The 17,724-nt window shown below is 48.2% G+C and overlaps 2 protein-coding genes across 5 annotated transcripts in view; one reads left to right on the top strand and one right to left on the bottom strand.

Annotated features, from left to right (window-relative positions):
• Positions 1 to 10,295, top strand: part of LOC119976558 (phosphatase and actin regulator 2-like) — a 207,321-nt gene extending 197,026 nt beyond the window's left edge. For all 3 annotated transcript variants that reach the window (XM_038817160.1, XM_038817146.1, XM_038817153.1), the window contains 5 exons: positions 4,104 to 4,159; positions 6,658 to 6,719; positions 7,761 to 7,898; positions 9,029 to 9,105; positions 10,094 to 10,295. In XM_038817160.1, coding sequence (XP_038673088.1) covers positions 4,104 to 4,159; positions 6,658 to 6,719; positions 7,761 to 7,898; positions 9,029 to 9,105; positions 10,094 to 10,109 — 349 coding nt within the window. In that variant the 3' untranslated portion in view covers positions 10,110 to 10,295. The remainder of the gene's footprint in view (positions 1 to 4,103; positions 4,160 to 6,657; positions 6,720 to 7,760; positions 7,899 to 9,028; positions 9,106 to 10,093) is intronic.
• Positions 10,296 to 14,887: 4,592 nt separating this feature from the next.
• The window catches only part of LOC119976547, a 30,789-nt gene continuing 27,952 nt past the window's right edge, over positions 14,888 to 17,724 (bottom strand). For both annotated transcript variants that reach the window (XM_038817132.1, XM_038817123.1), the window contains exon 2: positions 14,888 to 15,994. In XM_038817132.1, coding sequence (XP_038673060.1) covers positions 15,247 to 15,948 — 702 coding nt within the window. In that variant the 5' untranslated portion in view covers positions 15,949 to 15,994 and the 3' untranslated portion in view covers positions 14,888 to 15,246. The remainder of the gene's footprint in view (positions 15,995 to 17,724) is intronic.

Below are 17,724 nucleotides of genomic sequence, written 5' to 3'. Positions count from 1 at the left end.
AGCTGCACTCACCCAGACAGCGGGGAGATTCCATCACACCCTGACTTGTGCCCTGTGGGATGGTGGACAAGGGCTTTGGGGGTGGTGGGGGGTGGGGGGGGGGAGGGGTGGGGGGGGGAAGCGTGAGTTACTCGATGTAGTATTCCTAGCCTTTGACTTGCCCTGGTAGCCACAATATTAATGTTCAGTTTCTGATCAGTGGTAACCCCCAGGATGTTGATTGTGGGGGATTCAGCGATGGTAATGCCATTGAATGTCAAGGGGCGGTGGTTAGATCCTCTCTTGTAGCAGATGGTGATTACCTGGCACTTGTGTGGTGCGAAAATAACTTGCCATTTGTCAGCCCAAGCCTGGATTTGTCCAGGTCTTGCTGCATTTGGCATTATCTGAGGAGTCGCAAATGGTGTTGGACATTGTGCAGTCATCCACAAACATGAACAGGTTGTTCATTAATATTTTTTCGGAAGGAAACAGACCTGTCTTATCCGATCTGATCCCGTATGTGACTCCAGTCCCTCACCAACATCTCAATAGTCGCCTCTGCTGCTGAAATGCGCAGTTGTACCGAATACTGCCTGGGATTGATAAAGGTTCCTCCCATCACCTCCTCAGGGCAGCTCGGGATGGCAAATAAATGCCTGACCCAGTGACACCCAAAATCCTGAGACTTAATTTTTGGGAACGGTTGCACATTCTCGGACATGTTGGATTTTTCAACGTTTTGTGAAATATTGAGGCTTTTTTAACATCAAAGTATACATTTGGGTGGCACAGTGGTTAGCACTGCTGCCTCACAGCTCCAGGGTCCTGGGTTCAATTCCCGGCTTGGGTCACTGTCTGTGTGGAGTCTGCACGTTCTCCCCGTGTCTGCGTGGGTTTCCTCCGGGTGCTCCGGTTTCCTCCCACAGTCCAAAGATGTTCAGGTCAGGTGGATTGGCCGTGCTAAATGGCCCCAAGGGTGGGGTTGCAGGAATCGGGCAGGGGATTGGGCCTGGGTAGAGTGGCCTTTCGAAGGGTCGGTGCAGACTCAATGGACCAAGTGGTCTTCTGCACCATCGGGGATTCTGGTGATCGGGTGGGACAGGAACAGTTCAAACCAGCCGCACTCCTGACACTATGAACCCAGAAATAAAAAACAGAACATGCAGCTCACACACTCTCCATGAAGAGGGAAAGAGTAAACGTTTCAGGTCAATGACCTTTCATCAGAACTCCAGCATCCACTGCGATTTTGTTTCATATGTTTCTCTGAACCCTTATGGGGGAGGCCTTGTGTTATTGCGGGTGGCATCCCTGCCTCTGGCCCAGAAGCTTCAGGTTTGAGACCTGCTCCAGGACTTAATGGCCGCAGAAGGTGATTCATAAGATTTAGATTTATTGTCACGTGTACCAAGATACAGTGAAAAGTATTGTTCTGCATGGAGTCCACACAGATCGCTCCAGATATGAAAAACAAAGAACATTCAATAAATACATGAGGATGCGCAATGTAAATACATAAACCTAGACAGCGGGTGACGTATACGGTACACAGCGCTACAACTGTAGAGAGGATGTGTCGGAAGATCAGTTTAGTCCATAAGATCAGTTCAGACCCTTAGGGGGTCATTCAGGAGTCTGGTAACAGCGGGGAAGAAGCTTTAAATCTGTTAGTGCGTATTCTCAGACTTTTGTATCTCCTGCCCAATGGAAGAGGTTAGATCATAGAACATACAGTGCAGAAGGAGGCCATTCGGCCCATCAAGTCTGCACCGACCCATTTCAGCCCACACTTCCACCCTATCTCCGTAACCCAATAACCCCACCTAACCTTTTGGTCACGAAGGGCAATTTAGCATGGCCAATCCACCTTGGCCAATGTACGTCCTGGACTGTAGAAGGAAACCGGAGCACCTGGAGGAAACCCACGCAGACACGGGGAGAGCGTGCAAACTATGCACAGACAGTGACCCAAGCGGGGAATCAAACCTGGGACCCTGGCGCTGTGAAGCCACAGTGCTAGCCACTTGTGCTACCGTGCTGCCCGCTGTTGGAAAGGGAGAATAATCCGGTTGGGGGGTGGGGGGAGGTGTCTTTGATCATGCTGCCCGCTTTTCCCAAGGCAGCGGGAGGTGTAGACAGAGTCAATGGATGGGAGAAGGATTAATGTGATGGACTGGGCTGTGTTCACGACTCTCTGTAGTTTCACACGGTCAAGCAAGTTGATTGTCAACCTGCAAATCCTCCCATTCCGTCTGTGGCAGGCAGTAAGAATCACACAATGTGGAATGGGCCCTTCAAATGAAAAATAAAAATCGCTTATTGTCACGAGTAGGCTTCAATGAAGTTACTGTGAAAAGCCCCTAGTCGCCACATTCCGGCGCCTGTCCCGGGGAGGCTGGTACGGGAATCGAACCGTGCTGCTGGCCTGCTTGGTCTGCTTTAAAAGCCAGCGATTTAGCCCAGTGAGCTAAACCAGCCCCTATTCAGTGAGCTAAACCAGCCCCTATTCAGCCCATCGACTCTGCACCAACACATAAAAGACAACTGACCTGCCCACCTAATTCCGTTTGCCAGCACTTGGCCCATAACGTTGAATGTTATGACGTTCTAAATGCTCATCCAGGTATTTTTTAAAGGATTTGAGACATCCTGCCTCCAGCACCCTCCCAGACAGTACATTCCAGACCATCATCACCCTCTGGGTAGAAACTTTTTTCCTCAAATCCCCCCCTAAACCTCCTGCCCCTCACCTTGAACTTGTGTCCCTTTGTGACTGACCCTTCAACTAAGGGGAACAGCTGCTCCCTATCCACCCTGTCCATACCCCTCATAATCTTGATGTGGAGATGCCGGCGTTGGACTGGGGTGAGCACAGTAAGAAGTCTTACAACACCAGGTTAAAGTCCAACATGTTTGTTTCAAACACTAGCTTTCGGAGCACTGCTCCTTCCTCAGGTGAATGAAGAGGTATGTTCCAGAAACATATATAAGGACAAATTCAAGATGCCAGACAATGCTTAGAATGCGATCATTTGCAGGTAATTGAGTCTTTACAGATCCAGAGATAGGGGTACTTGAGTGGGTTTGTGATCTGTAGCCCTTTCAGGAACTTGTCCACATCAATCAGGTCACCCCTCAGGGAGGGAGAGATTCCTGCTGAACCACACTTGCTGCAGAGTGGCGCCCATCAAGTGAAACAGCCTCTGGCGACAGACTAGCCAACCAGGAAAAACAAAAGTGAGCACATGCTTTAATCTTTGTCAGACGTCTCTGGACGTGGGAAGTGTTGTAGGTCTGAGTACCCTTACCCGAGGAAACACTACAGTTTGCACCATCTGCAGTGGGGCGGGGGGGGGGGGGGGGGCAATGGGCTAAGGGGGAAAGTGGTCGCCCTCAACATTGGTTGTGTTGATATTTGGGACAACCCCATTGCCCCCTTCCTCCTCCCCCCTCTGGAGGAGTGACCACACACACCTAATGGCACACATTTTCTGACAGGCATTTCATCCATTCAGGGGCATTGGGGGGGGGGGGGGGACAGAGATCACAGCTGATGTCTGCTTGGGGGGGGGGGTGACTGGTGCCTGTTATGATGAACAGATAGAGGGAAAGTTGCTGTTCTCAAGTACTGGCTACTGACATAAAACACTCTGGCTGGGGGAACACCTCGGCTCCCTCTGACTGTTAGCTGGCGACAAATCCTGTTATTCATTATCATTTTAAAAAATGACAATCCCTGGGAGCAGAGCCAGAGAGAGAGAGAGAAAATGACAAAAGCACGTGGATGTAGAATGTGAGCAGGCTTTTTTTTTCTGTTGCGATGTTTGGATCCTCCTCTTTAGCACACCCCCTCTCCCCCCCCCCCCCCCCCCCCCCCCCCCCCCCCCCCTCTCTTCTTCCGGAACCGTCGGCTGGAGGGTATATAAAGGCAGTGGTGGCGCTGCCAGTGAATCATTGCAAGCTGACAGTGACACAGCTCTGATAGCAAGCAGCAGCAAGGAGATTTCAGCAGCCTCTCGACTCAACAACAGTCAGCTTGTTCGCAGGGGATAAGAGAAGGAAAGCTTTCATCTCTTATTTTTGAAAATGGTGCACTATTCCATTGTGATTGTGTTCGGCAGGAGGCTCAGTCAGCGACCCTCGCTGGAAGAATTGGAACAGAGGAACATCTTAAGATGTAAGTAAGATTTGATCTGCTCTTCTGGTTTGACCAATGTACCTTTTGCTGAGGGAGGATGGGGGCAACCTCAATAACCCCGAAGCTGCAGCAGAATTTCTGCATCCAGATCAGCTTGTCTGGGACGGAATGTGAATAAGGATGCCTGGGACTTGTGGGGAATATAAAGATCACTCCGGACGGTGTCTGCATTCCAATAACTCTGCGGGGTTTAACTTGCAAAGTAACGCTCGTTGCAAAAAAAAAATCTGGGGATGTCAGTGTTGCGGGGAATGATTCTTGCAAGAGTTGGTGCGGGAGAATCTGAATGAGCGGAGATTTATGTTGGAAATGGGGTCTCTCCTGTTGTATGTCTTTATTACTGATGAGGTTGCCTTGGAATTGAGCTTGAGAGGAAGTCCATCTGCCGCAGAGCACCACAACGTGTGTGTGTGTGTGGAGGGAGGGTAGGTGGGTGGTGGGGGGGGGGGGGGGGGGATTCCGCCCCCCGCACTCCCCTCCCCTCCCCGGGTGCGTGGGAGCGCAAGATGGGAAACCCCACCTCCCCAACCTGCGTCTCGAGGCTTCCTGGGACGTCACAGAGCAAGCTGATACCGGGATGTAACTGTTTCAGCCCTGGGGGATTTCACTTCCGGCCTTCACCACCCATTACCCCCCTCCCACACCCACACACAGATTTCCACCCACTTTATAGAATTAACTAACCTCATTATTATTATTATTCAGGTTTAGTCAACTCCATAATGAATACTGGGGTTACAGATGCTAATGTCACAGCAGCCTTGGTGCAGCTGATGTACTGTGGGTGGGTGGGTGGGTGGCCCTTTGTGGCTCATCCACTGCCTCGGGAAAGATTCCGATTGCAGATGTGTCATGGGTGGGAGGCTGCAGTTATCTGAACGAGAGTTTGGGATTCTCCCTGGAGCAGAGAAGGTTGATGAGGTATTTAAATCCTGAAGGATTCTGATAACTGGTTGAAAAACTGTCCCCACCTGTGGGAGGGTTGCACAGCACACCGATTTTTAGATCGCTGACAATGAAGCAAATGAGATTTCTCTTCTCACACAGCCGGTTGATCCGGTCTGTAATGCACTGCCCGAGAGGGGATTCAATTGCAACCTTCAAAAGGAAGTTGGCCAAATGGCATGGGACGGAGCAAAGAGTGCAATCACTTGAGTAGCTCTTTTGGATAAACTGTACATTCAGTTAGATTAACCCCAAATACATCATGCAGTGTTCAGCTTTATTGCTCTCATTTTGGGGCAGAGGTATGGGAGAGGAATTTAACATAATAACAATCCTACTTTGTCTTCTATCACTGTAATATGCAGTATAACTCGGGGGACCAATAGTGGGCTAAAGGGATAATGCTCTATTATCCTGTATGTTTCCTTCCTCTATCTAATATATACCAACATGGAAGTTCCTGCTGAATCTGCTCCCATTCATTAAAGCAGGCCGCTGGGTCTCTCTGCTCCTGGCTTCTCTGATCCCATTGAAGGCACCAGCTCCAGCTGCCAAGATCCTAACTCAGGAACTCACTTCCAAAGCTCTCTGCACTTCTCTCCTCCTGAGTCACTCCTTGAAACCGGCGTCATTCACCAAGATTATTTTCATATTCCCCTCATGTCTCCTCATGTAGCTCAGTGACGGTAGAATCCGTTAAAGCAGCGCACCTGGATCGGCCAGGTAGAAAACAAAGATTCTATTTCTTCACTCCCATAGGGTCTCCTTTCCGACCCGCTCCCAGGCCGGGGTTTTTATACTCGAGATGAGCGCTCAGTTAAGGCGGAAACCCTGTTCCCTCGTTACCAGGGGAACCCCTATTCAGAGTAGGTCTCTGGAACCTAATTGTCCTTATCGTGTGACCTCCCTGTGTTATGACAGTGAGCAGCCTTGTTTGTTAGCTCTCCCGTAAAGCAGCTTGGACAGTTTACTGAGCTATATAAATGCAAGTTGTTGTTATCCTGGAATTAGTCACTGCTCATGAGAGCTTAGCCCGTAGCAGAGTGGAATATGAGGCCAGTGCTTGTGTGTATGGGACATGGAGAGGGGGGCAGCTTGTATTCCTACTCTGTTCCTGCTTCAGCTCACCTGCACCATATCTCGTGCCTCCCTGTGATTCCGAGTGAAGAAATCCCATCTCCCTGGTTCTCCAGTGGAAGGAGGACCCTCGGAGGAAACTGGTGCAGTGACTGCCTATCAAGGAGCTCCCCAGATCTGAACCTCCCATTTTCCTGCCAACCATTGTGTTCCCCGCAGCCTCCACAACACGTGTATGTATCTCTCATCACACCAAAAATAGGAAGATACAGACAGTGGAATGCACAGTGACGTTGTTGTAAGGGGTGGTTTAGCACGCGTCACATCTGTCGGAATGGAAGTCAAGAGCAGGCAGGATTCCCCCATGTCTACCTCAGGCTGAATGACTTGTTGTCAGTTTGGAAAAACCTTCCACTGAATCTGACCCCCCCCCTCCCTTTTCTTTTCCAAAATAGATCGGAATGAAGAAGAGGAACACGAGGAAAGACTGGAGATCAGGAGGAGGTTGACCCGCAAGGTAAACCTCACTTTTCATCAGCTGAAGCAATTGAACTGCGGCAAATCCCAATGATTCTGCCTCCGAGCTACAGGAGTGAACAGGTCACATGGGGCAGGCTGTAGCAATGGCAAATAGGCGGATTTAAAAATACAAATTCTGAGCATCAAGGTTCTCTTGATCTGTACTTGGACATTTACAAAGCTTCACTCTGAGAGAGCATGTGCTGCCCACTCATTGATAACATTCGTTGCCCACAAGCCAGAAGGTGTAAGGTTGAAATTCCACTGCAGACAGTCCCAGGGTACGGATACCAATCATTGAATGAGGTTTTGGGAGCTCCTTAAAGCAACTTCCTAACTGCCCTGGACATGAAAATGTCTTGTGGCTTGAAGGAGGCCCATGTGGGACCTGCTCCTGATATTCCAGATAGCGACTGAGCAGAGATACAACGGACCATATTTTTATCAAAATAACTTCAGCCAATTTCAACATGGACATTTGAATCTTTATCCTCCGTATGGGTTGAATCTCTGCTCAGACTTCACGACAATAAACTGCACTGATGGGTGAAAATTCCTCTTTGACTGGTGGGAAAATCAGGCAATAGCGAATTGGCAACTGGCCTCACCCATGCACAGTCCCATCTGTCCCAACTTGAGTTTCTGTTCAACTCGACTGATGCTGAAATGATAGAGTTTGTGGATTTGTCATTTTGGATTTGTGCTAAATAATTCTATACCCTTGTGGCCTGGCTATAATCACTCACTGGCTATATTAATTGAATTAAAAACTGATTGATTGTATTAAAGTCCATTGTGTGACTGTGAAACTATGCCGCTTTGATGCGCAATAACAGAGCTGGGTCCAAAGATCGCAGAATCTTCCAGTGCAGAAAGAGGCCATTTGGCCCATGTTCCTGCTGGAGGGTGCCATCCAGCACTGTACCTGCTGTGCTCTTTAGTCAATGCCAGTTTCTTACTGATGAAATATTTAAATTGAGTGCCAACTAGACCTGCTGTGGTTAATGACCGGTCAATCTTCCTCTTCTGTCCCTTGCAGCTTAGCCTCCGGCCGACAGTCGCAGAGTTGCAAGCTCGGCGGATCCTGCGCTTCAATGAATATGTGGAAGTGACAGAGGCCCAGGATTATGACCGACGTGCTGACAAACCCTGGACCCGCCTAACACCAGCTGACAAGGTGAGAACCCGAAGCACTTTCCACCAATCCTGATTTAGCACAGTCAGAATTGATGGGGAGGGTAGACATCCGAGAGGGTTGTGGGTTGGAGGAGGTTACAGAAACTGGGAGGGGTGAGTGAGGCTCTTAAAATTGAGATGTTGCTTAATGGAAACTGACATAGAGCAGCAGGGATGGAGGAATTTGTATTCATCTGAATCAGGCCAATTTGCCTCTTTCCCCCCCCCCCCCCCCCCCAGCTACCCACCTCTACTTGGGGTCCCTTTTCTGACATGTTTGCCTGCATCTAGAGTCGCTAGTTATTACAGGCAGCATTTGATTGAAAAGGAGGGATTGAAGCCAGTGTGTGCAGTGTCATTATAGAGCTGACCTTTCTCCATGTATGTGGGGTGTTGCTTCAAGCAGTGAGCGATCTGTTCAATGTTCCTGGGCTCAGTGGGGGGAACTTTCTCCTCTGAGTCACAGTGACTTCAATTCTCACTCCAGGGACTTGGAGCCTGTGATTCAGGCTGGCAATTGAGTGCAGTGCTGGGGAGGGGAGTGCTGCACTGTCGGAGGTTTCAGATGAGCCGTTAAGCTTGAGGCCCAGCCTGACCCTTTGGCTGCACATACAAGATCCCATCGCACTATTTTCAAGAAGAGCAAGGGAGTTCTCTGCAGTATCCTGGCTCTGATTGGTGGAATGGGCAACGGCATGTACATTGCAGGGGGGGGCACAGACAACAATGTAATGATTAATTAACCCAGAAGGGTGCAGAGAGCATCGCCTGAGAATTATCCTTCAGCATGAGTGAGTTGGCATTGAAAGACCCATCAGGCGGTGATGGCCAGGCAGCAGAAAACATGAAATCGAGTTAACATTTCCCCTGTCAGCCCCGCCTGCTCAAAATAAATATTCCATCGCATTTTGTGGGACTGATTTGCGGGAGATTTGGATGGGGAGGAGAGGCTGATTCTGGATTGTGCAGCTAGTGACAGGCTTGTGATGCTAATGGGTTAGAGAGTGTGTGCGGCCTGATGCTGAAGCGTCTCCTGGCTGCCAGTAATCAAACACTGCTGCATTGCTGGCCTGCTCTGACACTTCTCCTTTCTCTCTCTCTCTCTCTCCGCCCCTCTTTCTGATCACAAAGGCTGCGATACGGAAAGAACTGAATGAATTCAAGAGCCGAGAAATGGAAGTCCATGAAGAGAGCCGTCATTTAACGAGGTGAGTGGATTTGGGCTCCGTTAATTCCCATTCCCCCCCCCCCCCCCCCCCCCCCCCCACCCGTCTCTCTGTGTCACCCATACCTTCTGTCACAACAGACTGTTTGTTTATCAGAGTGTCTTTGGCTTAACTGTTAATGCTGCATTATGACACCAGGCCCTCCCCCAATCTCCCCCCCCCCACCCAGTGCTTTGGAAGGAACATGAGTCACTTACAGGTACTTGAAGCATCCTACATTCTGCCTCTCCTCTTAAACACTGCCGGCTGATCAAGTTGAGAACGGCAGCAGAATGACTCAGTTATTCACACAAGAATGCAGCTGACTCCCAGAATAAAATTCATGGCACATAACACAGCTGTCCTGTGCACCCCCCCCCCCCCCCCAGTCCCCTTCTTCCTGTGATCCAGCCTTTGGCCATCTGTCCTAACATCTCATCTCGGGATCAAATCTTTACCTTGGGGTATGCAGGGTGCTGTTGTGTTATGCTTCTTCGTGTAGCATAAGCTGCTTCCTTGACGTGCACTCTGACAAAGGAAGGTTCAGACTTGGAGATAGGTTTATCACATTTATTGAAACAATTCCCCTACTTGGAGTTCGACTCTCCTGCTAATCTTGCTACAGTAAATCGATCTAACTAACCAGTCTGCTCTAATCCATGCGGTGGGTGTGATGCTTCCTGATCTGCCCCTGTCTCTGAGTGTCGCCTGTGGAAAAGAGACAGATCATGTGTGCCCTGTCCTTTTATATGGGTTGCCCCCTTGTGGTAGTGTCACCTCTGGGTGTCTTTGGTCCATTGGTTGTGTCCTAGCTTACTGACCTATTGGTTGAATGTCTGTGTGTTATGATGTCTCTGGTGCTCCCTCTAGTGTTTATTCAGTCCTCATGTATCAACAGTGATGCATATCACCACAGGTGCTACATGAATGCAGGTTTTTGGTGTTGATGCGAACGAAATCTCAATCCGTGTCCTCCCGTCCTCTTTTGCAGGTTCCACCGGCCATAAAGGAAGCAACGCGAGGCTCCAGGAGAGACTCAGCTTGTCAAGTATTGAAGACGGTGCGTCTGTGGAATCGCAACCGAGGCTAGGCCGAACTTAAACGTGTGTCCTGTGCACCTTCCTGTCAGGCGCAGATGTTCCAACAGAGGGCTGACCATGCAACAGCAACAATAACAATCAAAAAAACAAAAAGAGAAGTTTTAATATCTAAGTAATTTTTAAAAAGATTCTTCCTCCGTGGAGTCAGGCTGGCTTCTTTTGTTGTGACTGACGGGGAAGGAAAGGTGAAAGAAATGATGGGGATGTGAAGGCAGCAGAGTGGGGACTGAACCCAGGCAGAATTAAGGGCACTTTGACAGGTCAGAGTAAAGCAAATTTCATTAACGCCTTTGCTGCCAATGTGCTGTCAGACAGGTGGTCAATAATCAATGTCGTGCGTCGCTGCCATGTTCATCCATATTGAGAATTGTGGCCAGGATATTCTCTTCCTGCCACTTACGAACTGGTTTCCGCTTCCCTCCCTTTTTGTGAGGAAGCAAAAGCACACTGGAAAAGGGAACCTGTTTCTGAATGTAACTGCAGCAAACGACTGCTATTATTACCCGTTCAAACTCGAAGACTGTTCTGGTGATGGCTCAAAGCCGTACATAGCGCATATTCTGCATAAAATACACATTGGACAAAAACAAAGTCTCCAGCTTGAGTGTATGTCATATTACTGGCTTCTCTTTTACCCTTGCCTTTCTGCTAATTCTCTTAGCCGGTGACGCTTATTTATGGGTGTTTGATGACCGCTCTCATTGACACCATCTTTAACTCCAAATAATAATTATTTTACTGTGTCTTTGCAAAATGAAACCGAGCGGGATTTTCAGACAGGTTTGAGCTCATTGCAAAATCAGCACAGAGAGCCACATGCAGACCTCTTGGAATTGTGGGAAGGCAGGTTGGTCATTGGATGGATGGGACCGTTCCCATTCGGGGGAGGGTTGGGGGGTAGGAGTGTCGTAAATTTACAGGCATCTTTTGGACAGCAGTCAGCAATAGGACCTCCCTCCTCCTGGAATAACCCAGCCCAGTGATGGAGGAGATCTTCATGGGTTGAAGCAGATTAAGACTCCCCAAAACCTACATTCGCCCATGGCTCCCTCAGGCTCTGAAAGCTGGTCACCTGAGGGGTAATGGTGAGGAACCGCTGGACATAACGGTGCCTGCTCCTCTGGAGCGGTTGGTGGTCTGTATGATCTTGAGGTACTTTGCAAATGCAAACATTTCCTCATATCTTTTGCAATCACCTCACTGGCAACCTTCCCTCACCTTCGCAGGTATCTGCCCACCCTCAATGATGTTCAAGGTGGCGAATGATGGTGACTTTTTTGACCCGATATACATATGTCTCCCAAAGACTTTATTTAGCACCTGCAAATTCTGGGTCTTCTATCAGGGACTGGAAGTGGGGAGGGGAACGCCTGGATCTGGAAGCCTCATTGGAAAGAGGGTCAATGAGCTCCACTTGTAGCTCCCCATGTCTGCCTGCAGAGAGCAAAGCTACGTCTGTCCTCTGCAACATGAACCAAAGCGTGACCTCCTCGCCATCCATCCAATTGACTCAATTCCTTTAAGTTATCAAAAGAAAGGAGAAGGGAAAGATTTTATTTAAGCTTGTGAACTTTGTGCTTCCGCACTTCTGTTTACTGTTTCTAATCTTGAAGGAAACAATCGGAAATTTTCCAAATGGATTGGGACAGTTGCCCTTTTTTTTTTGTTGTTTAATTATCTGTATGGGAGAAATCATGGGATGAGGAGGGAGGGGTCGACATGGATTGTCTGATAGCCAAAGGGAATGAGCTGCACTAACTGAGGTTGATGGGCTGTGGGGGACTGAGAGGGTGTTTAGGGCAGTGAGAGTTTTAGAACATTTATGTTAACGGGCTGCAATGGAATGCCAGAGTTAAAAACGGCAGGGCAACTTTCTGCTGGATGCCCCCTGGGTGATTGGCCATCTGCTGTTGGAGCTTGGCTTTCCTGTAAACCGGCAGGGAGGCGACTGGGAGAGCAAAGGGTTCCAGGTCATTGAAGGAGCACTCACTGATGTGAAGGAGCACTTTCACTGATTGTGAATGTAATGTCCTTGCGAAACCTGTGACTGAATTGAGAGGAAGTGGATGTTGGTACATGATGGCATGTAAAACCCAGCTCGCTGCCAGATGTTGGTACACGATGGCATGTAAAACCCAGCTCGCTGCCAGATGTTGGTACACGACGGCATGTAAAACCCAGCTCGCTGCCAGATGTTGGTACACGACGACATGTAAAACCCAGCTCGCTGCCAGATGTTGGTACACGACGGCATGTAAAACCCAGCTCGCTGCCAGATGAACTGTCCCATGTTGTGCTGTATTGAGAGCTGCTGATTCAGGCTTACCTCAGACACCTGCCGCACTTAACCCAACCCCATTAAAACCTCCTCAAACTGGGGACTGTAACTTCGTTCCTCCCCAACCTCTGATTCTTTTCGTATTGCTCGGGAATCTGGAGGAGGAAGGAGACCCATTCTCTCCTATTTATCACCCTCCTCGCTTATGGAGGAGACGGAGAGAGGAATGGCTGGCAATCCACTCCTGCCACATCCCTTACGACAGGATCAGTATCTGTTAAAAGGGTCCGAAACACACAATAAAATGAGAGAGAAACCAAAGTGCTGATTTAATCTTTGTAAGTGCTGCCCTGGTAGATCACAATTTTCTCCTGCATTAATAATCCACACAAGTTTCCCGTGTACTTTGCAAGTATGAAATCAAATTCCTCAGTTTTATTTTGGAGATAAGTTGGCCAGCCCATTCCCCCCACCCCCCCCCCCCCCCCCCCCCCCCCCCCCCCCCCCCTCCCCCCCCCAATCCCAGCAATGATAAACCCCAGTGAGACCTCTCGATTTCAATTGGGGCAGTGTTTCAGGCAGTGAGACTGAACGTTGATGACTGATCAGCTATGCCAGGGAAGAAGGCAGCTTCTCCCGACTGTCCTGAAACTGGCAGCGGCTTTTAAAAAAACTTACTGTTCTTTTGACTTTGTGTTGTCTTTCGTCTTGTAGACGGAGGATCTCGGCAGACATGCAATGAATGAATGTAAATTTGATTTATAAATTGTATTGGTTGTAAATAACTGGAAAAAAAAATGTACACTGTCTAGAATCAGCACATGATTCTACAACCTGTCCACGTGTTTTTGTAAAGTGTTGCAAATATACATATATATATATTTTCCAAAAAATAGACCCATGTTCTCTTTCTGTTTTAAGTGCCATGCTTTGTTCCTTTTATGTTTGTACAACCAACCCAGATTCCTTGTGTGTTTTAAAAGCTCCTACATTGTACAATAATCTCTTTTATGAGTATTTAATGTGACATTATGTTATAAGCTAAACGATTGTTTTTTTTTATCACTGAGCACATTTCAAGTGCCTTAGTACACGGATGGCTGATTCGTTCTGTAACCTGTCAAAATTTCTTCAATAAAATTTTATCACTCACTCACTTGTCTCTCCTCACCTCATTCGGTAATCGTCATTTTAACTCGGCGACAAAACTAGTTGCGCAGTCTGGCTGGCAGGTCAAAGGTCGGTGCGGGTGACACCCCCCCAAGGTTGGACAATGAGTGGGTGGGAAATTGGGTAAAAGAAAGATTTGGGTTTCCACAGCACCTTTCACAACCCCAGCACATCCCAAAGCCCTGCAACCGGCGAAATGTACCTGGAAGTGTAGTCATGGCTGCAACACAGGAAATGGGGCAGCCAATCAATGCACAGCAGGATCCCACACAGAGTAATGTGATAGGTGACCGGTTATTCTGCTTTGTTGGTGTTGAAGAGGGTTAGGTGCTGTCTGAACTCACTCCCACCCGTTGATATTCAGTACTTGCTGAAGACTGCACTAAAATGTCAGATTATGTCTCAGGTTCTGGAGTAGGAATGGACTGGCAACAATCTAACTCAAAGGCAAGGGGACTCGACAGAGTTCCCCTGGAACTTAATGTTCTTACTGGGAATTAAGCCCGATCAACAGCATAGAAGGCAGCTCTGCTCACCGCTGTACCAACATTGCACACAATTCCAGCTGTGCTCACCACTGTAACATTGCACACAATTCCAGTTGTGCTCACCACTGTAACATTACACACAATTCCAGCTGTGCTCACCACTGTAACATTGCACACAATTCCAGCTGTGCTCACCACTGTAACATTGCACACAATTCCAGCTGTCCTCACCACTGTAACATTACACACAATTCCAGCCATGCTCACCACTGCAACATTACACACAATTCCAGCTGTCCTCACCACTGTAACATTACACACAATTCCAGCTGTCCTCACCACTGTAACATTACACACAATTCCAGCCATGCTCACCACTGCAACATTACACACAATTCCAGCTGTGCTCACCACTGTACCAACATTACACACAATTCCAGCTGTCCTCACCACTGTAACATTACACACAATTCCAGCCATGCTCACCACTGTAACATTACACACAATTCCAGCTGTGCTTGTGAATGCGTCTCTAATTCACTTGTCTCTCAGTAGGAAGAAACGGTCTCGAACACGTCCGTGCTTCAGAATATTCTTTATTGCGATCGGGGCAGCTCTCTAGGTATTCCAAAGAACCACCTCTGAGAGTGCCAAAATATTGCTCAAAACATCCTTCTTTTATAGATAACATTAGGGGGGGGGGGGGGGGGGGGTCCCTTACATTCACATGAGCTCACCCCCATTACAAAACATAAACTTGTTATGATTTCACAGACTTTGAGGTTATCTATTGGCACATGAGTATATCTTAATCAGGAGGTGTTAGCCATAATTACAAGCGGCTCCCACATTTCATATTCTTTCATCCAGCCATCTTCCTTGTTTCTCAAGGTTATTCGGCTTACAGTCATTCATGAATCGGCTCACGAATTCAGATATCAACTCCCTTATCTCAACAAGTTCATCCTTCCTTAATAGCTTTAATAACAAACTCCTCCACTGGTGATTTCCCACTAATGTATCTCATTCATTCTGGCTCATTCTAGCTATTAACCCTTGCTTCACATTCTCATTCCCCCCCTTTGATCATTCCATGATCACTCAGCCCTCAGGGGTTTATCCTTGAGAGTCTGAGGAATTCCTCCGGGAAATCATCCTTTAGTCCAACGTCCTCACACACATTTCCGGCGTCTACTAAATCCTGCTTGTCTAACTGGGAAAGCCGCTGCAGCATCTGTGGCATCACAGAGGCGCCTAAACAATTACAAAAGCATTTAACACAGGTTGCAATAATACATAGCAAAATGCAAACAACGATAAAGATAAGAAATCCATGAAACAGATAGGTGGTCCAAGAGCTAGACCACAGCCAACCCCACCAGTCGTCCGAGGAGGACTGGCGGAGTCTCTTTACCCCATAGGTCATGAACAAAAACGAGTTAGCAGTCACATGGTGCATTGCCCGCTTCCTCCTGGTAGGCGGGTGAGTATGACTAGTCTTGCATTCAGGAACTCGTGGCTTGCTCTCCCCTCTACGCCGGTAGTCCCACCGGCAAGCGTAGCGATTGCAGGTCAGGGATCCGCGGGTAGTCAGGAACCGAGGCTTCTGCTCGTCTTGATGAATGATGGTGGTGCAGGTATCTACCGGGGTCGCCGTCCACAACGTCTCATCTGTGATGCTGTTGGCACAGCTAAAGGTGTCCTCACGACAAAGGTGCAGAATTCGTCCGCCGGGTCTACATCGCTGGTTTCGAGCGGTCACACACAGTAGTGTGCTGGCGAGGATCACTAGTAAAAAGAGCAGCTTCATCGTGGGGTCCTGCTCCTAGTCCGAGTAATGTCGTATGTACCTAAAACTTAAAACGAGAGTTAATGATCATGCAAACTTTATTAGCATACAGTGGTGGGTGTGGATCCATGCATTACGTCCTTCAACTTTGACTGCTGTGGGGGTGGTTAGGAGAACTTGAAATGGTCCCTCCCAACGTGGTTCCAACCCCTTCCGTGTCCAATTGCGGATCATCACATGATCTCCCGGTTGTACAATATCGGAGCTAGCTAAGGGTGGCACTTCCACTTGCGTGGCACGTACTCGCAAGTGGAGTCTCTTTAAGACTTTAGTGAGGGCTATTATATAATTAGCTATTTCTGTCGTCATGTGGTGGAACTGAATGTCTCGGGATGTATGGCAGTCCCAGGGGGTGCGAAGGGGTCTTCCGTACAAGATTTCAGCGGGGCTCAATCGAGTCTTTCCCGCAGGGGTGGTTCTGATCTGGAAAAGTGCAACAGGTAAAAGTTTGAGCCAGGTGGCTCCGGTCTCTGCTTGTAGCTTAGCAATTTTGGTTTTCAGAGTCTGGTTAGCTCTTTCCACGATCCCAGCTGCCTGGGGTCTGTAGGAGCAGTGTAACTGCTGTTTAATTCCCAGTTGAGTGCAGAATTCTTTATTGATCTGTCCCACAAAGTGAGGTCCATTATCAGAGCTTAAACAATAGGGAATTCCAAATCTTGGTACAATTTCATGCATAAGAAATTTTACTACAGTTGAAGCCTTATTATCTACAGTAGGATAGGCCTCTATCCATTTACTAAACACATCAACAATCACTAATACATGCTTATAACACTGGCATCTTTCCAACTCAATGTAGTCCAGTTGCAGGGTCTCAAAGGACCTTCGGGCAATGGTGTTTTCCTCCTGCTCGCAGGGGACAGCCTTCCCAGGGTTATACTGCTGACATATCAAGCAGCGATTGCTAATTCGTTGGGCTATCTCCTGCAGTCTGGGATGCCACCAGGTTTTTAACAATATATCACCTGTAGCGCGAGCACCACAGTGAGTTGCAAAGTGTACACATTCAGTCACCCAGGCTGCCAAAGCATCGGGCATACATGTCTGCCCTGCTGGGGTGACCCACAGCTTATTTTCTTTATCACATGTACATCCCAATTCTTCCCATGACTTTTTATCGCTAGCAGGAGCGTCCTCCTGTAGCTGGATTACGTCAGTAATGGTCGGCATAGGTTTTTCAGAGGGAGACTTGTCTTTTGAGCTTTTAGTCTGGCTCATCATTTTAGGCACTACCATTTCCTTTGAATGGGAGGTTTCTTTTGCTTGGTGGTCTGCCTGCCTATTTCCTTCATCTACTGGAGTTTTTCCTTTTGTATGGGCAGTACACTTTATCACTGCTACCTTTTCTGGGAGCATAAGAGCTTGGAGTAACTGAGTTACTAGCTGCTGATGGGAAATTGGGGTGCCAGCGGATGTTAAGAATCCTCTGTTCTTCCAGAATTGTCCAAAGTCATGTACGACTCCAAAAGCATATTTGGAGTCTGTATAAATATTTACTTTTTTGTCTGCTCCTAGTGCGCATGCGCGTATTAGTGCGAACAATTCTGCTTGTTGGGCCGAGAATGGAATTTCAAATGCTGCTGATTCTACTGTCTCCCCAGTATGCTGCTGATTCTACTGTCTCCCCACCCTGGTTGATTATAGCATATCCTGATAACCGCTCCCCCCTTTCACTGATGGAAGTACTTCCATCTGTGAACATGGTCAGGTCTGGGTCGTTAAGAGGGGCATCCGATA

The sequence above is a fragment of the Scyliorhinus canicula genome, chromosome 1, assembly GCF_902713615.1.
Source record: "Scyliorhinus canicula chromosome 1, sScyCan1.1, whole genome shotgun sequence".
NCBI lineage: Eukaryota > Metazoa > Chordata > Chondrichthyes > Carcharhiniformes > Scyliorhinidae > Scyliorhinus > Scyliorhinus canicula.
The sequence above is the reverse complement of the archived record's forward strand: the minus strand, read 5'-3'. Positions and strand labels throughout refer to the sequence as shown.